Source organism: Sceloporus occidentalis, unplaced genomic scaffold (genome assembly GCF_023333645.1).
Source record: "Sceloporus occidentalis isolate IW3139 unplaced genomic scaffold, rSceOcc1.0.p SCAF_177, whole genome shotgun sequence".
Lineage (NCBI taxonomy): Eukaryota > Metazoa > Chordata > Lepidosauria > Squamata > Phrynosomatidae > Sceloporus > Sceloporus occidentalis.
The window spans coordinates 1,383,615-1,406,653 of record NW_028317157.1 but is presented as its reverse complement, the minus strand read 5'-3'; the positions used below and the strand labels follow the sequence as shown (position 1 = coordinate 1,406,653).

The following is a 23,039-nucleotide window of genomic DNA, read 5'->3' as shown; positions in this document are numbered from 1 at the left end:
TTGTGTCCAGTTCTGGGCGCCACAATTCAAAAAGGACATTGAGCAACTGGAGCGTGTCCAGAGGGTGACTAAGATGGTGAAGGGTCTGGAAGCCAAGCCCTATGAGGAACAACTTAGGGACCTGGAGATGTTTAGTCTGGAGAAGAGAAGGTTAAGAGGTGATATGATAGCCCTGTTTAAATATTTGAAGGGATGTCATATTGAGGAGGGAGCAAGCTTGTTTTCTGCTGCTCCAGAGACTAGGACCTGGAGCAATGGATGCAAGCTGCAGGAAAGAGATTCCACCTCAACATTAGCTGGAACTTCCTGACAGTAAGGGCTGTTCGACAGTGGAACACACTCCTTCCTTGGAGTGTAGTGGAGTCTCCCTCCTTGGAGGTCTTTTGGCAGAGACTAGATTGCCATTTGTCGGGATGCTTTGATCTGGATTTCCTGCATGGCAGAATGGGGTTGGACTGGATGGCCCTTGCGGTCTTTTCCAACTCTATGATTCTATGATTCTATGTCCACTACATTTTTTACTAATTTTCTCTGGAGTCAGATACCAGCGGAAGAAGATCTTATAGAAATTTTCTTTAATACTCTGACTACAGGTGTATTTTAGTCTTTTTTTTCCAGGTGAATTCCCATTGATCTAGTGTAATTACAAATTCAAAATTTCTATACCATTTAATCATGTTGTCTTTAATTGTCTCTTCCTCCATCTGGTATCGGAGAATACATTTATACAGTCTCGAGATAGGGGCCTCTTTATCTGATAGTAATTCTTGTTCTAATACAGCATCTGTTTTACCTATACCCCAATGTTTTTTAGACCCGTAATTGTCTATAGAAGAACCATGATAAATCATTCCCTTGATTTGAAAGCTGTTCCCAAGTTTTGAACTCGCAAACATTGTTTACTAGAGAGACTCAATCTTTATATTGGAGCCAGCTTTCTTCTCTAGGGTTGTATTTGAAAAAGGCCTCATGAGGGGAGGCCCAAAAAGGCATCTTAGTATAAATTGATCTCTTATATTTTTTTCCACACTCTTAGCAATGGCCTTCTTAGGAAATGATAATTGAAGTCTCGGTTCACCGCTTCCTTGTCATAGAAGAAGTCAGCATACCATCCAAATCCCAGATTAACATTTTCTAGATTTAATAGATCATCATCCTTTAGTATGATCCAATCCTTTACGTATAAGAGGCATGTCGCTTCAAAATAGCTTCAGAGCTTTGGCTTCCTCTTCTTTTCTTCTCCCTCTACTTCTCTTCTTCTTCTCCTTCCTTTCTTCTCCTTCCATTCTTCTATCTCTTACTTTCTTTCTTCTACCTTTCAATCCCTCCTTCCTTTCTTCTCCTTCCATTCTTCTATCCTTTCTTTATTCCTTTCTTCTATCCCTCCTTTCTTTCTTCTCCTTCCATTCATATACGTTTCCTTTCTTTCTTCTTCTTCCATTCTTATGTCTCCTTTCTTTCTTCTCCTTCCATTCTTCTATCCCTCCTTTCTTTCTTCTTCCATTCTTCTATCCCTCCTTTCTTTCTTGTCCTTCCATTCTTCTATCTCTCCTTTCTTCTCTTTCCATTCTTCTATCGCTCCTTTCTTTCTTCTCCTTCCATTCTTCTATCCCTCCTTTCTTTCTTCTTCCATTCTTCTATCCCTCCTTTTTTTCTTCTCCTTCCTTTCTTCTATCCCTCCTTTCTTTCTTTTCCTTCCTGTCTTCTATCCCGCCTTTCTTTCTTCTTCTTCCATTCTTCTATCTCTCCTTTTTTCTTCCATTCTTCTATCCCTCCTTTCTTTCTTCTCCTTCCTGTCTATCCCGCCTTTCTTTCTTCTCCTTCCATTCTTCTATCTCTCCTTTTTTCTTCTCCTTCCATTCTTCTATCCCTCCTTTCTTTCTTCTTCTTCCTTTCTTCTATATCCTTTCTTTCTCCTCCTTCCATTCTTATAGCTCTCCTTTCTTTCTTCTCCTTCCTTTCTTCTATATCTCCTTTCTTTCTCCTCCTTCCATTCTTCTATCCTTTCTTTATTCCTTTCTTCTATCCCTCCTTTCTTTCTTCTTCCTTTCCTATCCTTCCTTTCTTCTCCTTTCATTCTTATATCTTCTTTCTTTCTTCTCCTTCCTTTCTTCTATCCCTCCTTCCTTTCTTTCTTCTCCTTCCTTTCTTCTATCCTGCCTTTCTTTCTTCTCCTTCCATTCTTCTATCTCTCATTTTTTCTTCTCCTTCCATTCTTCTATCCCTCCTTTCTTTCTTCTCCTTCCTTTCTTCTATATCTCCTTTCTTTCTCCTCCTTCCATTCTTCTATCTCTCCTTTCTTTCTTCTCCTTCCTTTCTTCTATCCCTCCTTCCTTTCTTCTCCTTCCATTCTTCTATCCTTTCTTTATTCCTTTCTTCTATCCCTCCTTTCTTTCTTCTCCTTCCATTCTTATATGTCTCCTTTCTTTCTTCTCCTTCCATTCTTATGTCTCCTTTCTTTCTTCTCCTTCCTTTCTTCTAACCCTCCATTCTTCTCCTTCCATTCTTCTATCTCCCCTTTATTTCTTCTCCTTCCATTCTTCTATCTCTCCTTTCTTTCTTCTCTCTCCCTCCCATTCCTCTCTCTTGCCTTCCCTTCTTCTATCTCTCCTTCCTTTGACATCCTTCTCCTTCCTTTCTTCTCGTTCTCCTCCTTCTATTCTTCTAACTCTTCTTCCTTTCTTTGCCTTCCGTTCCTTTCTCTTCTTCTCCTTCCCTTCTTCTCCTTCTCCTTCTCCTTCCATTCTTCTCTCTTCTTCCTTTCTCCTCCTTCCATTTTTTCCCTTCTTTCTTTCTTCTCTATCTCCTTCATTTCTTCTACCTCTCCTTCCATTCTTTTATCTCTTTTTCCTTGCTTCACCTTCCATTCTTCCTTTCTTCTCCTACCATTCTCCTTCTTTTCTTGTCCCTCTCCTTCCATTCTTGTCCCTCTCCTTCTTTCCTTTCCCCTCATCTTCCATTGTTCTCTTTTCATTCTATCTCTTCTTTCTTTCTCCTCCTTCCATTCTTCTCCCTTCTTCCTTTCTTCTCCATCTCCTTCCTTTCTTCTCCATCTCCTTCCATTCCTCTATCTCTTTTTTCCATGCATCACCTTCCATTCTTCTCTCTCCTTCCATTCTTCTCCATCTCCTTCCAGTCTTCTATCCCCTTCCTTTCTTCTCCTTCCATTCTACTATCTCTTACTTTCTTTTTCTTCTTCAATTCTTCTCTCTCTCCTTCCTTTCTTCTCCCACTCCTTTCGTTCTTCTCCTTCTCCTTCCATTCTTTCTCCTTCCTTCCTTCTCCCTCTCTCCCATCCTTATCTCTCTCTTTCCATTCTTTTCCTTCTCCTTTCGTTCTTCTCCTTCTCCTTCCATTCTTCTTTCTCGTCTTCCTTTCTCCTCCTTCCATTCTTCTCCCTCTCCTTCCTTCCTTCTCTCTCCTTCCATTCTTCTCTCTCTCCTTCCTTTCTTCCTTCTCTCCTTCCCTCCCATTGTCCCTCGTTTTCCTGACCCGTGTCCATCTTCTCCCCTTAGTCAGCCCTTGTGCCCTCGAATACACCAAGATGAAGACCTCTGACTATTTCTGGACCGACCCTTCGGCTGATGAACTCGTCCAGCGCCACCGGATCCACAGCTCCCATTGCCGCCAGGACTCCCCCACCAAGCGTCCGGTGCTCTGCGTACGTCCAGTGGCAGACGGAGGGACGCGGAAAAGACAGGACAAAAACGAGACCTTTAGACCCATTAACCCTGTTTAATTAACCCCCCAGATCCAGAAAAGACATTTGAGCGGCAGCATGGATGACCGTCCGTCTCTGTCGGCCAGAGACTACGTTGAATCGCTCCACCAAAATTCGCGGGCGACACTCCTTTACGGGAAAAACAACGTGTTGGTGCAGCTGGTGAGCGACCGGCGATGCGGGACGGTTGCGAATTCGAACCTCGTTTGCGTAATAATGCTAAAAATTCGTTTAGAAAAAAGCACTCCCGGTAGTTGTGGAAGTTGTCCATTTATCACAGCAGGTGCTTTGCCTGCTTGTGTATGTAATGCTCTGCAATCTGCACATAAGGAATAATCCAGTTTAACTGACCTGGTTCAATGCTAGAGAATTATGGGAACCGTAGTTTTGTTAGCCTTCTCCATCAGATAAGGATAAACTACAATTCCCAGGATTCCAAAGCACTGAGCTATCAAATGTGGAGTTAAAGCGATTTCAAATCGGATTGTTTCTGCGGTGTGTTTTGGACCTTAGTCCAAACCAGGGATGGTTTTAATTAAATAAAATTAATAAATAAAATTAAATGAATGAATAAAATGAAATGAATAAATTTAAAAAAACGAATTAAATGAAATTTATAAATAAAATAAAATAAACAAACTAAATGAAATGAATAAATAAAATAAATAAATGAAATGAAATTAATAAATGAATTAAATAGAATTTATAAATAAAATAAATGAACTAAATGAAATGAATAGATAAAATAATTAAATGAAATTTATAAATACGATAAAATAAATAAAATAAATTAAATTAATAAATGAATTAAATGAAATTTATAAATAAAAATAAATAAATAAATAAATAAAATACTTAAATGAAATTTATAAATACGATAAAATAAATAAATGAAATGAAATTAATAAATGAATTAAATCAAATTTATAAATAAAATAAAATAAAATAAATGGACTAAATGAAATGAATAAATAAAATAAATGAATTAATTGAAATGAATAAATAGAATAAATGAATTAAATATAATGAATAAACCAAAAGATAACGAAGGATGAGATAAAGGAAGCGATAAAGAAAGGAAAAAAAGGGAAAGCCCCAGGACTAGATGGATTCTCTCTAAATTTTTATAAAATATTTGAGGAAGAACTATTGGAACATTTAGAAAAAGTATTTAATAATATATTAATAGAGGGGGTACCTAATACATGGAAAGAAGCAAATATAATTCTCATAACAAAAGAAGGAAAGGATTTAAAATACCCACAAAATTATAGACCTATATCATTATTAAATACAGATTACAAATTATTTACAGTAATCCTAGCAGAAAGACTAAAAACAGTATTAAAACAATGGATAAATGAAGATCAATGCAGATTCCTCCCTGGGAGATAAGCTAAACAAAATATAAGAATAATAATAGATTTAAATGAGTATTATGAAAAAAATCCAAGCAAAGAAATAGCAATGATATTCTTAATTGTAGAAAAGGCATTTGATAATTTGAATTGGAAGTTTATGTTGAAATTAATTAAAAAATTGGACTTAGGAATTAATATGGTAAAGTGGATAGAAGAAATTTACAAAGAGCAATCAGCAAGAATAATAGTCAATGGAATTAGAACAAAAAATGTGAAATTAACAAAGGAACAAGACAAGGGTGCCCACTATCACCATTATTGTTTATAATGTGTTTAGAAATATTATGTAATAAAATAAGGCAGAAGAATCAATACAAGGATGTAAATTTAAAGGAAAGGAAATTAGGATTAGAGCATACGCAGATGATGTGATGATAGTTTAGAAAATGTAGATAAAACTCTAAAAATAATAAATGAATTCAGAGCATATGCGGGTTTAAAAACAAACAAAGAAAAATCGGCAATGATTACAAGTAACATGATGAAAAATAAACAAGATAGTCTGCAAAAAAAAGTAGGAATTAAGGTTCAAAAAAAGGTAAAGTATTTAGGAATATATATTACAAAAAAGAATAGTGAATTATTTGATAATAATTATAGATTAGGTTGGCAAAAGATTAAAAGAAATATGGAAAAATGGTCTAAACTACAATTATCATTATTGGGGAAAATAGCAATAATAAAAATGTGTGTATTACCTAAAATATTATTTTTGTTCCAAAATTTACCAATAATCTATAACAAGAACATTTTTACAACATGGGAAAAAGATCTAAAAAAATTTGTGTGGGCAAGAAGAAAAGCAAGAATAAAATGGACAATATTGACAGATGATAAAGATAGAGGAGGATTAGGGATCCCAAATTTAAAATTATATTTTTATGCTAGCTGTCTGGAATGGGTTAGTACTTGGATAGAATTGAAAGACGAAAAATTGTTAAATTTAGAGGGCTTTAATTTAAGATACGGGTGGCATGCTTATATGTGGTGGGGTAAAGTAGAATTAAATAAGGAATTTAAGGATCACATATTAAGGAAAGCATTATGGCAAGTTTGGATAATTTACAAGGAAAAATTATACAGGGAACTACCAGATTGGGCATCTCCACAGGAAGCGATATTAAAAAGAGGCAAAATAGAAGGAAAAGATTGGGTTAAATATAAAGATATTTTGAAAATGGCAGATGGAAAATTGATATTAAAAACAAGAGAGGAGCTAAACAGAGAAGGACTTATCTTAAACTGGTTTTTATATTATCAACTATTAGAAAGATATAAAATAGATAAAAAACAATTTGGAATAACCATAAAAAAGACAGATTTAGATTTGATTATATTAGACAAAGGGAAAAAGAATATCTCAAAATTTTATAAATTGCTATTGTGATGTCCTGCCAGGACTGTTTGAATTTCCCCCTGCATTTTCCTTTGTGTTGGTTCAGGCCATAGATTATTTTAGTGTAGAAAAGTTCTTTGTATTAGTTTATGGGAGGAGCTGTAGGTTTCCCCTGCATCTTTTCTAGGTTTGGTTTGCCCTTTCCCAGCAGGCTGTGCTGTAGCTAGAGGTTTTTAGTTGGAGCAGTTTCTCTGAGAGCGAGCAGAGAGCTGTCTTTTGGTGGCAAGCAGGCCCAGACAGCCGGAAAGGGCATTTCTTACACCACTTAGCCAAATCAGTTACCATTAGCATAGAAAATAGAAGAATTTAGGAGCTGAAAGACCCTGCACCAGCTCCATTGAGTAAGGAGAACAAACTACATCGGACCCAGAAAGATGTCGTCTGGAAGAAAGCTGAACTGTAAAGTATCTTTGGTTTAGAGCTGGGGAGGAGAAGACCTTTTATTTTTGTCCTTTAAATTAAATTTTCCCCCTTTTTTGAACTTTACATCTAGTTTCAGATCTTTTTGGGTATCACGGCTTGTTCTCACCAGGGTACTGGCGTTGCACACCCAAAACCTGCCACCACCTTTAGTTGGGTGTGTCTTCATAGTGTAAGAAATCCTGGCGGCCATTGCCGCTTCCGGCCTGTCAAAGAGAGTCCAAGTGCAAGGCCCTGCATTGAAGCAAGATCCCAAGATTTGCATAGAAGGAGAAGAAGACTCTGTGGTTATAAAAGGGGAAAAGGTTGGCGGCCATTTTGGAGCCATTTCTTCTTGCAGAGTCCAGAGCACAAGGTTGGCGGCCATTTTGGAGCCATTTCTTCTTGCAGAGTCCAGAGCACATGGTGGGCGGCCATTTTGGAGCCATTTCTTCTTGCAGAGTCCAGAGCACATGGTGGGCGGCCATTTTGGAGCCATTTCTTCTTGCAGAGTCCAGAGCACATGGTGGGCGGCCATTTTGGAGCCATTTCTTCTTGCAGAGTCCTGAGCACATGGTGGGCGGCCATTTTGGAGCTATTTCTTCCTGCAGAGTTTTGAGCACATGGTCGGAGGCCATTTTAGTTCTACTTCTTCTTGCAGAGTTCTGAGCACATTATCAGCAGCCATTTTAGAGAGAACTTTTTCCATTCAAGTATATGGATAGAGTTTTATGAAGAGATTAATGTGTGTTTTATGTTTGTTCACGTTGCAAGCCTGAAGAAAGGAGCTAGAAGACTCTTTAACCGACTCCAGGTCTGGCTGTGTTGAAGTAGCATAAGAGTGGTGACAGTAGGAAAGCGGAGCAGTAGCAGGCTGTAAGTAAAATCAGCACTACACCGTTTGTCCTCTTCATCCTTGCTGAGTTGTTGCGTTGGCAACTAGGACCAGCCAGAATGGATAGGCTTTCTGAAGAACTAGCACATGGACACACACACGACACTCGTTCTCTTAGGGACAGACACCCGACTGAAAAGGCCTTAGAACTGCTGTCAAAAGAGGAAAGACACTTAAGCGTGAAAGAACTGAAAGCTTGGAAGAGTTTGCAACATGCCATGTCCTTGCTGTCAGCAGTCTGCGACTCAGAAGACATGCAAAGAAGAGAGCTTGCCCAGCAATCCAGTTTCCTAAAGTGGAAAGAAGTGGTGAATAAAAGGATCCAAACACTTCAAACCATGAACAATCCCGATGCAGAATCCAGGCTAAAACAGTTCCTGGAAGAAGTCGCGGACAAAGAAAAAGAATATAGTGCAGTTTTGGACACAGTCAAGTTCCGGCTGCAGAGCTTAGAGCTTAATAATGAGAGTGAAAGGTCCCCTGCCGGCAGTGCTAAGTCCAGCAGAGGAATATACCCAGGGAAGCCTCAAAGTACAAAGAGCTCAAAAACCTGTCACACCAGCAGGTCTTCTTCCCACAGGCATAGTTCCCGCTCCAGTAAAAGTGGTAGTGGCAGTTCTTCCTCCCATGCTAGCTGGAGTTCGTCTATGGTAGCCCAACAATTCAAAGTAGAAAGGATGAAATTAAAGGCTGAAATATTGCATGCCGAAGCAGAGGCAGCAATGGCCAGTGAAGAACTGACCCTTTTTCATCAAGAGATTGATTTAGAAGAGCAAGAAGCTGCCCTCAAAGCAGAACAGGAAAGGCAAAAACTTGCTATTCAAAATGAAAAGAAACTTCTTCTCAAGGCTAAGGAGGCTTCAAAACTGTCCATAAAGGCCAGGATTTTAGCCAAGAGCTTCCAGGATGATCTCAGTGAAGAAAATGTGAGGTTGCTTCCTACACAGGAGCCTAGAGACAGGATATCTACCTTGTTCCTTGTGGATGAGAGCTCCCCACAAGACCCTGTGGTCAAGTCACCTCCTAACTTAGATGCTAGCAAGACACAATTGCTTGCCGTTCCATGGCCTCAGCCTACAGAAAATTCTGTCTACAAAGAAAAGATCATCCATCGTGACTGTCTACCTATAAATATGGCACTCAATGAACCCTTTGGAGACCAGAAGCCCATGGCGGGGAGCCAAATTCCCAGCCATGCTAGTGTGGCCTTTCAGCAAGCCCCGGCTGCTGAAGCCCCCAAGACTTACAGGCCTAGAGAATCTACGGACTTGCCTGCCAGTCAAGCTGATTTGCCAACTAAAGGGAGTCCACACTTCTTCCAGCCTGCAGAGATGATTCCCACCTTCATGGAGTCTTGTTCACCATTCATGCTTAAAACTCCCAGGAAGGACCTTAGAGACAAGGGAGTCCAGAAATTCTCAGACCTTCCTGAAGACTTTATCTTATGGAAGGTAATTTTTCAGAGAGCCATTAGAGATTTGAAACTGCAAGCAGATGAGGAGCTCACCTTACTCATGGCATGGTTGGGCCCCAACTCATCCCTTCAGGTCCAGAGAATCTACGCGGCCTACGTGTCAGATCCAGTTAAGGCGTTGCAGACAGCGTGGAATAGATTAGAAGAGCGATGTGGTGCATCAACAGAAATAGAAGCATCGTTACTAAATCGGCTTTATAAGTTCCCAATCCTCAAGTCAAAGGACTACCGTCAACTTTGGGACTTAAGTGATCTTTTAGTTGAACTTCAGTCTGCGAAATGTAATCCAGAGTTACCTGGTCTAGCCTGTTTAGATCAATACATCACACAGCGACAGGTGCTCCAAAAACTACCCTTTCAGCTCCAGGAGAGGTGGGGAAGAGAGGTGTTTTCTTATAAGGAACTCAACATGCAATGCTACCCACCCTTCAGTTACCTTGTGAACTTTGTGACAAGAGCTGCTAAGGAAAGGAATGACCCGCAGACTGGGTTCCCAACCCTTTACCAAAACATGCGCTCAGAGAAGACTGTAAAGGAAGACAAAATTCCTATCAAGGAAATGGGGAAGGCCACAGTTGTAGTTAAATCCACTGAGGTCACTCAGTTTAAGTCGAATAAAACACAAGAGACTAAAGAAATTCCATGTCCCATTCATAATAAACCACATAGCCTTGCAGATTGTAAAGAGTTCTCAAAAAGGCCTTACAACGAAAGGCTGGAGATAGCAGCTAAAGCAAAAGTCTGCTTTCGATGCTGTGGTTCAAAGGTTCACTTTGCTAGAAACTGCAAAATAGAAGTAAAATGTGCTGAATGCGGTAGCCCGCGTCATTGCTCAGCAATGCACCATTTCAAATCACCTTCAGTGTCACCTAAACTTAAGAAGAAATCAGAGGGTCCTAAAAGTGAGGCTTCAGAAAAGGCAGCTAAACCTACTTCAGAAGCAGAGTCAGTTGTGGCATGTACAAAGCTATGCCAGGACTCAACGCAGATTAGGATATGCCATCCGATTTGTCTAGCTGAAGTTTTCCCAGAAGACAAACCTCACTTTAAAAAAAGACTTTATATTGCCCTAGACTCACAGAGTGACGCATCCTTGGCCACACCAGAGTTCTTCAATACCTTTGCGGTCAAAGCCAAGATTCTTGAATATACCATATCTACCTGCACTGGACAGCAACAAATGCAGGGTAGAGTGGCAACGGAGTTCATGATTTCGCCTTGCAATGGCAAAAGGTACATTAAACTGCCTCCTTTAATAGAGTGCTCTTCTATCCCTAGGAACAAGAACCAAATAGCAACCAAGGCTGTAGCTGAAAGCCATGCACACCTAAAAGCTATAGCAAAAGAAATTCCTGCATTGGACAAAGATGCTGAAATTTCCCTACTGATAGGCTCAGATTGCCCAGAGCTGTTCCAGGTCTTGAAACAAGTAAGTGGACCTCCAGGTGCACCAATAGCACAAAAACTGCCACTTGGATGGACAGTTATTGGACCTGTGTGCGTCCATAGCAAGAGCCCGCCAGCAGCGTTAAATCTTACAGGAAATAGCCAATTTCCAAATTCACGACCCACACAACTACAAAGTTGCTTAAGCCACATTAAGGTGTGTTGCCTTGGTATTATCCCAGACTACGGCTCCATTTTTGAAACTTCAGTAAGAGATGAAGACATAGCCTTTTCCCGTGAGGAAAGAAAGTTCCTGGACATAATGAATTTAGAGACAGTCCAAGATAGTGAAGGGAGCTGGATGGCACCTCTTCCCTTTAGAGAAGACCGACCAATTTTGCCTAACAACCGTCATCTTGCAGAAAAAAGGCTTTTTGCTTTGAGAAATAGAATGCTCAAAGATCCCACTTTGAAGGAACAAATTGTACAGTTCATTGAAGATCTGTTTACAAGCAACTATGCTGAAAGAGTTCCTTTGTGCAGTAAACCCCAAGAGCATTGGTTCTTGCCATACCATAAGGTAACTCACCCACAAAAGCCAGAAAAGGTGAGAATAGTTTTCGACTCAAGTGCAAAGGTACAAAACATCTCACTTAATGATGTTCTTCTTAAAGGACCAGACTTGCTTAACAGTTTACTAGGAGCACTTCTAAAGTTTAGAGAAAGGAAAATAGCTGTGACAGCAGACATACACAAAATGTTCTATGCTTTCTTGGTTAAGCCAGAACATCGCCGCTTCCTAAAGTTCCTGTGGTTCCAGAACACGGAAACCTTGGAAGATATCACTGAGTTCCGTATGAGAGTACATGTTTTCGGGAATACTCCCAGCCCAGCGGTAGCCAATTACTGTCTAAAAAAGACTGCAGAGACATATAAAGATCAGTGTAGTATAGAGGCTTATCGTGCAATCAACACGAACTTTTATGTAGATGACTTACTGATTTCCTTCGACTCAGCACAAGAAGCCAGCCGAATTGTTAAAGAGGTACAGTCTGTGCTAAGCTTGGCTAAGATAAAGCTTCATAAAGTAGTCTCTAATAGCAGAGAAGTTTTAGAGACTTTTCCTAAAGAAGAGCTTGTCGAAAAGGATGTCACAACAATCTTTGAAGACAAGCGTACACAGAGTAGCCTTGGTATTCTGTGGAATGTCTTCACTGATAGACTCTCAATCAGAGTTCCCAAACTTGAACTTCAGACTACAAAGAGAAAAGTACTCTCTTCGATCAATAGTGTTTATGACCCCTTGGGTATTGTAGCACCAGTGCTTATAGTGGCCAGAAACATCTTTAGAGAGATAATAAATCAAGTTAAAGACTGGGATGAAAATCTTCCCCCAGCCCTGGATTTAGCATGGAAGGCCTGGGCGTCTCAGATCAAAAACATTGAACACCTTACTGTGCCCAGACAGTATGTTCCTGTAGAACCTGGACCAAATACCGTTTATGAGCTACACATTTTTTGTGATGCCTCTGAAATAGCAATTGCCGCAGTAGCGTATCTGAGAGCTAAAAATAACACCGAGACGCATACAGGATTTATTATGGCCAAAGCAAAGGTAGCACCCAAACAAACAATACCCAGATTAGAGCTGTGTGCTGCTTTGCTAGCTACCCAACTTCTTCAAACCATTTGTGTGGAAGTAGAAACAAAATTCCACAAAGTATTACTATACACTGACAGTATGGTTGTATTAGGATACCTTACAAACACTACAAAGAGGTTTAAAATGTACATAACCAACAGAGTAAATAAAATTCTTTCTTGTACTCAACAAAGTCAATGGAAATATGTTCCTTCTGAACTAAATCCAGCTGATATTGCTACAAGAGGAGCTTCAGCCCAAAAGGTACAGTCTTCCACTTGGCTGACCGGTCCAAAATTCCTGATGGAGTTAGATGTTCCTGATCACAACAAAGGTAAAACCGAAACATTCTCTGAGTTACCTGAGTGTCTGCCAGAGATCAGCAGCTGCAAAATAAACTTGGTGAATACAATCAGTATAAGGTTGCCTCATTTAGATGCCAGAAAATTTACAAAGTTTTCTCAGTGGCTGAGTCTTCAGCGAGCTCTTGCTAGACTCATCCATTTTGCAACTTTCAGAGACAAAGCAGCTTTAACAACCATAGATATGGTTAAAGCAGAAACCCTGATCTACAGATCTACACAGAGATCTGAATTCGAGGAAGAATTCAGATGCATAGAAAAGCAACAATATCTACCTAGACATAGTATCCTTAAAGATCTATGTCCAGTTATGGATACCAGAGGTCTTCTACGTGTTGGAGGTAGACTTCAAAGAGCTAAAATCAAGAACAGCTTAAAAAATCCTATTATTCTGCCTGCAAATAGTCATGTAGCCCTTTTAGTAGTCAGACACTACCATGAAAGAATACATCATCAAGGGCGAACCCTGACTGAAGCAAGTGTCAGAAATGCTGGCTTGTGGATTATTAATTGCAGAAAATTGGTCAACAAAGTTATTTTTCAATGTGTGACATGTAGAAAACTTCGCAGAAAGTGTGAGAGCCAGCTTATGGCTGAACTTCCAGAAGACCGTACTTCTATGGATCCTCCATTTACACACATTGGTCTCGATATTTTTGGACACTGGGAGGTACGTGCTCGTAAAACCAGAGGAGGAATAGTTAACAGCAAGAGATGGGCAGTGTTATTCACTTGCTTAGTGATCAGAGCAGTACACATTGAAGTTGTGGAAAGTATGGACTCTTCTTCCTTTATTAATGCCCTAAAAAGATTCATTTCAATAAGGGGTCCAGTAAAAACTATCAGGTCTGATAGAGGCACTAACTTCATTGGAGCCACTAAAGAGCTGAATTGCATAACTAAACTAGCAGAAGACAAGACTGTAATGGACTTTGCTAACAAAGAGAAAATTCAATGGTTTTTCAATGTGCCTCATGCTTCCCATATGGGGGGAGCTTGGGAGCGCATGATTGGTGTCAGTAGACGTATTCTAGAGGCAATGCTTACAAAATGCAAGTTCCTGACACATGAAATTTTGGTTACGTTTATGGCAGAAGTTGTGGCCATCATCAACAACCGCCCGCTGGTGCCTATTACTACAGATCCAGAAAGGGCACAAATTTTGACTCCAGCCATGATCTTGACTTTTAAAAACCCTGACTGGAAAGATATCAGCCTTCCTGTCCCAGAAGGAATTCATACCATTCAATGGAAACAAGTTCAGTCGTTGGCATCAGAGTTTTGGAAGAGATGGAAGTCTGAATACCTTTGTCTCTTACAACGAAGAAAATTGTGGCAACGTCCCCAAATTGATTTAAACATCGGAGATGTTGTTCTTTTTAAAGAAAGAGAGAGCCCTCGCTATAAATGGCCTACTGCAGTTGTAGAAGAAATTTATCCAAGCACAGATGGGAAAATCCGAAAGGCCACCATAAGAACTATAAGTGAAGGCAAAGTGGTCAAGTATCAAAGACCTTTGACTGATTTAGTTTCCTTGTTCAGTGTTAGGTAGAACTTTTGATCTAATGTATAAATGGATAGGATAGGTCATAAGGTTGCAAAATTTCGTTGAAATTTTGAGCGGGGAGTGTGATGTCCTGCCAGGACTGTTTGAATTTCCCCCTGCATTTTCCTTTGTGTTGGTTCAGGCCATAGATTATTTTAGTGTAGAAAAGTTCTTTGTATTAGTTTATGGGAGGAGCTGTAGGTTTCCCCTGCATCTTTTCTAGGTTTGGTTTGCCCTTTCCCAGCAGGCTGTGCTGTAGCTAGAGGTTTTTAGTTGGAGCAGTTTCTCTGAGAGCGAGCAGAGAGCTGTCTTTTGGTGGCAAGCAGGCCCAGACAGCCGGAAAGGGCATTTCTTACACCACTTAGCCAAATCAGTTACCATTAGCATAGAAAATAGAAGAATTTAGGAGCTGAAAGACCCTGCACCAGCTTCATTGAGTAAGGAGAACAAACTACATCGGACCCAGAGAGATGTCGTCTGGAAGAAAGCTAAACTGTAAAGTATCTTTGGTTTAGAGCTGGGGAGGAGAAGACCTTTTATTTTTGTCCTTTAAATTAAATTTTCCCCCTTTTTTGAACTTTACATCTAGTTTCAGATCTTTTTGGGTATCACGGCTTGTTCTCACCAGGGTACTGGCGTTGCACACCCAAAACCTGCCACCACCTTTAGTTGGGTGTGTCTTCATAGCTATTAAAGGTAGAATTAGAACAAGAACAAATAAAACATAATATGATACAATGGGCGCAAAATATAGGCAGAAATATTCGATTAGAGGCATGGGAAAGAGCATGGGGACAGGATCTAAAATTCACATTATGTTTTGATATAAAAGAGAATTATTATAAAATGATATACAGGTGGTATATAACTCCAAGCAGATGATCAAAAATGTACAAAAATGAGAAAAGTAATTGTTGGAAGTGCGGAAAAAGTGTTGGAAGCTTATATCATATGTGGTGGACATGCCCCAAAATTCATAAATTCTGGATAGAAGTACATTAGAGAATATCTAAAATAATACAATTGGAGTTACCGATATTACCAGAATTATATTTATTGAATATAGTAGAAAATAAGGAAATGAGGAAAAAATCAAACCATTATTATATTTAGTTACATCAGCAAGAATTGTACTTGCAAAATTTTGGAGAAATGAAGAGGTACCGGGGATAAGACATTTGGCTAGAGAAAAGTTTGGAGGTGATTGAAATGGATTTATTGACAATGAAACTGAGGTATGGAAAGAGGAAGATCCAGTCTGGATAAATTTGAAGAAATTATATATAAAGGAAAAATAGGGATAAGGGAAAGCAAATGGAAATGGGATGGTGAAATCAACCGTCTTGTTGTACGAGCGGAAAGATGAAAGATAAATGTATAATCTCAAATAGACAAGCTAGAGCGATGGTGGTAATTGAGAGACAAAGGGGTCGAAAACCTAACACTGTTGAGGAATAGAAACGGTGTAGCTAAGCAAGGTAACAGAAGATTAAGAATCGAAATGGAGGGGGGGAGGTTTGAAGGGTGCAGAGTTATGGAAATGATATAGTTGATATAATAGAATGTGGTGATAGTATACTCTGTTTTTTTAAATTGTAAAATTCTAATAAAGATTATTTTTAAAAAAAGAAATGAATAAATAAAACACACTAAATGAATTAAATTTAGTGTAAATTTACAGCGCTTTATAAATAAAGGTTAATAATAATAATAATAATAATAATAATTTAAATGAAGTTTTAAATAAAATAAAATGAATGAAATGAACAAATAAAATAAAATGAATTATATGACATTTATAAATAAAGTAAATGAATTAAATGAAATGAACCAATAAAATAAAATTAACGAATTAAATGAAATGAATAAATAAAATAAATAAATATAATTAACTAATTAAATGGCATGGCAGGGGGTTGGACTGGATGGCCGGGCGGTCTCTTCCAACTCTATGATTCTATGAAATGAAGTGAATAAATAATATAAAATTAATTAAATGAAATTTATAAATAAAATAAAATAAATGAATTAAATGAAATGAATAAAATAAATAAATAAATAATTATAATTAAATGAAGTGAATAATATAAAATTAAGTAAATGAAATTTATAAATAAAATAAAATAAAAATGAAATAAATAAGATGAAGTTATTAAATAAAATAAAATTAATTAATATTTATAAATAAAATAAACGAATTCAATGAAATGAATAAATAAAACAAAAACAATTAATTGAAATTTATAAATAAAATAAACGAATTAAATGAAATTAATAAAATAAAATAAAACAAAACGAATTAAATGAAGTTTAGAAATAAACTTAATTAATTGGTTTTTTATCTTTTAATCTTTTAATTCTATCATTCTTTTCCTCCTGAAGCGAGACGACATAGAAGCCATACCCGGCTACCTCTCCCTCCACCAGACAGTGGACATCATGGCGCTAAAATGGACGCCGAACCAGCTGATGAATGGTCCCATGGGAGACCTAGACTACGAAAAAAGGTTGGATATTCCCCCTCTTCCAGGTCCCACAAACAAACAAACAGACAATGTTTGCATTTCCCTCCGCAGCGTCTACTGGGACTATGCCATGACCATCCACTTGGAGGAGATTGTCAACTTGCATTGCCACCAGCAAGGTAAGATGGCGGCCGAACGGTTCCGAATTGCAGGCAATGGCAGGCAGTGCAGTCACTTAAAGTTCAGGCTGTGACAGGTAGCGGACTCCCTGCTTCAAAACCTGCTCTTTTCCCCCCTTTTGTTTCTCTCTCCTGGCAACAGTAGACAGCGGCGGCACGGTGGTCCTGGTGAGCCAAGATGGTATCCAGCGGCCGCCGCTGCGCTTCCCAAAAGGAATGCACCTCCTGCAGTTCCTCTCCTGCCTGGAAAATGGACTCCTGCCCCACGGACAGCTGGACCCGCCTCTGTGGTCCCAGAGGGGAAAGGTAAAAGGACCGTGCATTCCGCGTTCCGCGATGGCGCCATTCACGCATTCCGCATTCCACGACGGCACTGTTTGTGTCTTCCGCATTCTGTGATGGTGCCATTCGTGTATTCCGCGTTTAACGATGGTGCCGTTCCCGTCTTCCGCATTCCGCAATGGCTTTGTTTCATTCTTCTGCATTCCACAATGGCTTCGTTTTGCGTCTTCCACATTCCGCAACGGCTTAGTTTCGCTGCCACATTCCGCAACGGCTTCGTTTCGCGCCTTCTGCATTCTACAATTGGCTTTGTTCTGCGTATTCTGCATTCTGCAATGGCTTCGTTTCATGTCTGCTGCATTCCGCAAAGCCATCATTGCGTATGTTCCACATTCTACAATTGGCTTCACTCGTGTCTTCTGCATTCCGCAACAGCTTTGTTTTGTGTCTTCCGCATTCCGCAACAGCTTCATTCAGTGTCTTCCGCATTCCACAATGTCTTCATTAGCCTCTTCCGCATTCTCCAACGGCTTCATTCGCATCTTCCACATTCTGCAACAGTTTTGTTTTTGTCTTCCGCATTCCGCAACAGCTTTGTTTCATATCTCTTGCATTCCGCAACGGCTTCATTTCGCGTCTTTTGCATTCCACAACGGCTTCACTTCACATCATCCGCATTGTACAACTGGCTTCATTCGCATCGTCCACATTCTGCAACAGCATTGTTTTGCATCTTCCGCATTCCGCAACGGCTTCGTTTTGCGTCTTCCATATTCTATAATTGGCTTCATTTGCAACCTCCTCATTCCACAACGGCGTCGTTCGCATTATCTGCCTTTTGCAACGGGCGTCTATCACATCTTCCACATTCCGCAAGGGCTTCGTTCGTGTCTTCTGCATTCTGCGATGGCATTATTTTCCATCTTCCACGTTCTACAAGGGGCTTTCGTTTACATCTTCCACATTCTGCAACGGCTTCATCCGTGTCTTAAGTAGTCCTCTACTGCTTCTTTTTGCATCTTCCGCATTCTACAATGGCTCTGTTCACATCTTCATTCTGCCGTCTCTTCTAGAACCATATCATTCTCATCTGCATTCCGCAGTGTATATATATATATATATATATATATATATATTCACACACACATTATTTTTCTGTCCTTCGTTGGAGTACTTACCTTCCCTTTCTGTTTTCTTCTTTCTTCCTTCCATCCAGGGGAAAGTATTTCCAAAGCTGAAGAAAAGAAGTCCTCCAGGGTCCTCTGAATCTACTTCGGACAAGGAGGATGAGGAGGCGACGGATTACGTTTTCAGGATCGTCTACCCCGGCATTCAGTCCGACTTCGGTGAGTCCGCTTACTCCGGCGGACGAAGGAAAAGCTGGTTGGCTCTTATAGGTTGGTCTAGGTCCAATTGGTTAGAACCCAGAAGAAATTACACCCATTGACCCCATGGGGTTGACCATCCTACCGTTGACTCCTTGGGTCTACACTAGCTGGCCTTAAGGACCCATTAACCCCATAGAATTGGCCGTTATGACCATCCAAGAGTCTATACTAGTTGGACCTAACGACCCATTGACCCCATGCAGTTGACTTTTCTATTGACTCACCATCCAACCGTTGACTCCATGGGTCTACACTAGTTGGTCCTAAGGACCCATTGACCCCATGCAGGTTACCTTTATGACCATCCAACCATTGACTCCTTGGGTCTACATTAGCTGGCCCTAAGGACTCATTCACCCCATGCAGTTGACCTTTCCCTTCACTCACCATCCAACCGTTGACTCCTTGGGTCTACACTAGTTAGTCCTAGGGACCCATTGACCACATGCAGTTGACCTTTACGACCATCCAACCATTGACCCCTTAGGTCTACATTAGTTGGCCCTAAGGACCCATTGACCCCATGCAGTTGACCTTTTCCTTCACTCACCATCCAACCGTTGACTCCTTGGGTCTACACTAGTTGGTCCTAGGGACCTATTGACCCCATGCAGTTGACCTTTATGACCATCCAACCGTTGTCTCATTGGGTCTACACTCTTTGGCCCTAAGGACCCATTGACCCCCATGCAATTGACCTTTCTGGTGACTCACCATTATGATTGCACCTGAACATTAGGAGGAACTTCCTGACAGTAAAGGCTGTTCGACAGTGGAATGCACTTCCTTGGAAGGTGATAGAGTCTCCTTCCTTAGAGGTCTTTGAACAGAGGCTGGATGGCCATCTGTCAGGGATGCTTTGATTTGGATTTCCTGCATGGCAGGGGGTTGGACTGGATGGCCCTAGTGGTCTCTTCCAACTCTACGATTCTATGATTCTATGATTCTATGACCATCCAACGGCTGACCACATTAGTCTACACTAGTTGGCCCTAAGGACCCATTGACCCCTTGAGTTTGATCATCTAACCGTTGACAGCTTGGGTCTACACTTGTTGCTCCTAGGGACCTATTGACCCCATGCAATTGACCTGTATGACCATCCAACCGTTGTCTCATTGGGTCTACACTCTCTGGCCCTAAGGACCCATTGACCCCATGCAATTGATCTTTCTGGTGACTCACCATCCAACCATTGATTCCTTGGGTAGACACTCGTTGGTCATAGGGACCCATTGACCCCATGCAGTTGACCTTTCCGTTGACTCACCATCCAACCGTTGACCCCTTGGGTGTGCACTAGTTGGCCCTAAGGACCCTTTAACCCCATTCAGTTGACCTTTCTGTTGAATCACCATGCAATCGTTGACTCCTTGGGTCTATACTAGTTGGTCCTCAGGACCCATTGGCCCCAAGCAGTTGACCTTTCCGGTGACTCACCATCCAACCGTTGACTCCTTGGGTCTACACTAGTTGGTCCTAGGCACCCACTGAACCCATGCAGTTGACCTTTATTACCATCCAACCATTGACCGCTTGGGGCTACATTAGTTGGCCCTAAGGACCCATTGACCCCATGGGGTTGACCGTCCAAGCATTGACCCCTTGAATCTACACTAGTTGGTCCTAAGGGCCCCTTAACCCATGGAGTTAACCTTTATGACCATCCAACCATTGATTCATTGGTTCTAAATGGAGTTGATCGATATGACTATCCAACAGCTGACCCCTTGGGTCTACATTAGTTGTTCCTAAGCATCCATTGACCCCATAGAGTTGACCTATATGACCATCCAACCCTTCACCCCTTGAGTCTACACTCTTTGGCCTAAGGACCCATTGACCCCATAGAGTTTTCCGTTATGACCATCCAACCACTGACCCCTTGGGTCACTAGTTGACCTTTCCCTTCACTCACCATCCAACCGTTGACTCCTTGGGTCTACACGAGTTGGTCCTAAGGACCCATTGACCCCATGTGGTTTACCTTTATGACCATCCAACAGTTGACTCCTTGGGTCTACATTAGTTGGCCCTAAGGAGTCATAGACCCCATGCAGTTGACCGTTCCCTTCACTCACCATCCAACCATTGACTCCTTGGGTCTACACTAGTTGGTCCTAGGGACCCATTGACCCCATGCAGTTGACCTTTATGACCATCCAACCGTTGACCCCTTGGGTCTACATTAGGTGGCCCTAAGGACCCATTGACCCCATGCAGTTCACCTTTCCCTTCACTCTCCATCCAACCATTGACTCCTTGGATCTACACTATTTGGCCCTAAGGGCCCATTTACCCCATGAAGTTGACTTTTATGACCATCCAACAGTATACCCCTTGGGTCTGCACTAGTTGGTCTTAAGGATCCATTGACCCCCTGGGGTTGACCATTCAACCGTTGACCCCTTTCGTCTACACCAGTTGGTCCTAAGGGCCTATTGACTCCTTGGAATTGACTTTTATGACCATCCAACCATTGATTCCTTGGGTCTACACTAGTTGGTCCTAAGGACACATTGACCACATAGATTTGACCTATATGACCATCCAACCCTTGACTCCTTGGGTCTACACTCGTTGGCCCTAAGGACCCATTGACCCCATGGAGTTAACCTCTATGACCATCCAACCATGGATTCATTGGGTCTAAATGGAGTTGACCTATATGACAATCCAACACTTGACCCCTTGGGTCTACACTAGTTGGACCCAAGGACTCATTGACCCCATACAATTGACCTTTATGACCATCCAACCGTTCACTCCTTGTGTCTACACTAGTTGGTCTTAAGGACCCATTGACTCCATGAAGTTGACCTTTCCGTTTACTCACCATCGAACCGTTGACTCCTTGGATCTACACTAGTTGGTCCTACGGACCCATTGACCCCATGCAGTTGACCTTTATGACCATCCAACTGTTGACTCCTTGTGTCTACACTCGTTGGCCCTAAGGACCCATTCACCCCATGCTATTGACCTTTCTGGTGACTCACCATCCAACCGTTAACTCCTTGGGTCTACACTAGTTGATACTAGGGACCCATTGACCCTATAAAGTTGACTTTTATGACCATCCAACAGTTGACCCCTTGGATCTGCACTAATTGGCCTTAAGGACCTATTGACCCCATGGGGTTGACCAATCAACCGTTGACCCCTTTGGTCTACACCATTTGGTCCTAAGGGCCTATTGACCCCATGGAGTTGATCTTTATGACCATCCAACCATTGATTCCTTGTGTCTACACTAGTTGGTCCTAAGGACATATTGACCCCATAGAGTTGGCCGTTATGACCATCCAACAGTTGAGCCCTTGGGTCTACACTACTTGATCATAAGGACCCATTGACCCCATGCAGTTGACCTTTGTGACCATCTACCCGTTGACCTCTTGGGTCTACACTAGTTGGCCCTAAGGACCCATTGACCCCATGCAGTTGATCTCTCCGTTGACTCACCATCCAACCGTTGACTCCTTGAGTCTACACTAGTTGATCATAAGGACCCATTGACCCCATGGAGTTGACATTTATGACCATCCAACAGTTGACCCCTTGCGTCTGCACTAGTTGGTCTTAAGGACCCATTGACCCGCTGGGGTTGACCAATCAACCGTTAACCCCTTTGGTCTAAACCAGTTGGTCCTAAGGGCCTCTTGACCCCATGGAGTTGATATTTATGACCATCCAACCATTGATTCCTTGGGTCTACACTAGTTGGTCCTAAGGACACATTGACCACATAGATTTGACCTATATGACCATCCAACCCTTGACTCCTTGGGTCTACACTCATTGGCCCTAAGGACTCATTGACCCCATGGAGTTGACTTTTATGACCATCTAACCCTTGACCCCTTGGGTCTACACTAGTTGGTCCTAAGGGCCCATTGACCCCATGGAGTTAACCTTTATGACCATCCAACCATTGATTCACTGGGTCTAAATGGAGTTGACCGATATGACCATCCAACAGCTGACCCCTTGGGCCTGCATTAGTTGGTCCTAAGGACCCATTGACCCCATTGAGTTGACCTATATGACAATCCAACACTTGACCCCTTGGGTCTACACTAGTTGGACACAAGGACTCATTGACCCCATACAATTGATCTTTATGACCATCCAACCATTGACTCTTTGTGTCTACACTAGTTGGTCCTAAGAACCCATTGACTCCATGCAGTTGCCCTTTCCATTGACTCACCATCCATCCGTTGACACCTTGGGTCTACACTAGTTGATCCTAAGGACCCATTAACCCCATGGAGTTGACTTTTATGACCATCCAACAGTTGACCCCTTGGATCTGCACTAGTTGGTCTTAAGGATCCATTGACCCCATGGGGTTGACCAATCAACCGTTGACCCCTTTGGTCTACACCAGTTGGTCCTAAGGGCCTATTGACTCCTTGGAATTGACCTTTATGACCATCCAACCATTGATTCCTTGGGTCTACACTAGTTGGTCCTAAGG

The 23,039-nt window shown here is 41.2% G+C and overlaps 2 protein-coding genes across 6 annotated transcripts in view; both read left to right on the top strand.

The window, feature by feature from the left end:
• LOC149278889 (small G protein signaling modulator 1-like) overlaps positions 1-23,039 on the top strand; it is a 123,288-nt gene that overhangs the window by 19,333 nt on the left and 80,916 nt on the right. For 2 of the 5 annotated variants that reach the window (XM_089501617.1, XM_089501614.1), the window contains exons 6-10: positions 3,516-3,661; positions 3,752-3,883; positions 16,625-16,886; positions 17,029-17,192; positions 18,385-18,565. In XM_089501617.1, the coding sequence (XP_089357743.1) occupies positions 3,516-3,661; positions 3,752-3,883; positions 16,625-16,886; positions 17,029-17,192; positions 18,385-18,565 (885 nt within the window). The remainder of the gene's footprint in view (positions 1-3,515; positions 3,662-3,751; positions 3,884-16,624; positions 16,887-17,028; positions 17,193-18,384; positions 18,566-23,039) is intronic. The other 3 variants (XM_089501619.1, XM_089501615.1, XM_089501616.1) reach the window with 3 other exon arrangements.
• On the top strand, positions 8,051-13,275 carry LOC149278890 (uncharacterized). The gene is made up of 4 exons (XM_089501613.1): positions 8,051-9,587; positions 10,380-11,737; positions 12,599-13,105; positions 13,255-13,275. Exons 1-4 carry the CDS (start codon positions 8,051-8,053, stop codon positions 13,273-13,275), a joined length of 3,423 nt encoding a protein of 1,140 aa, XP_089357739.1.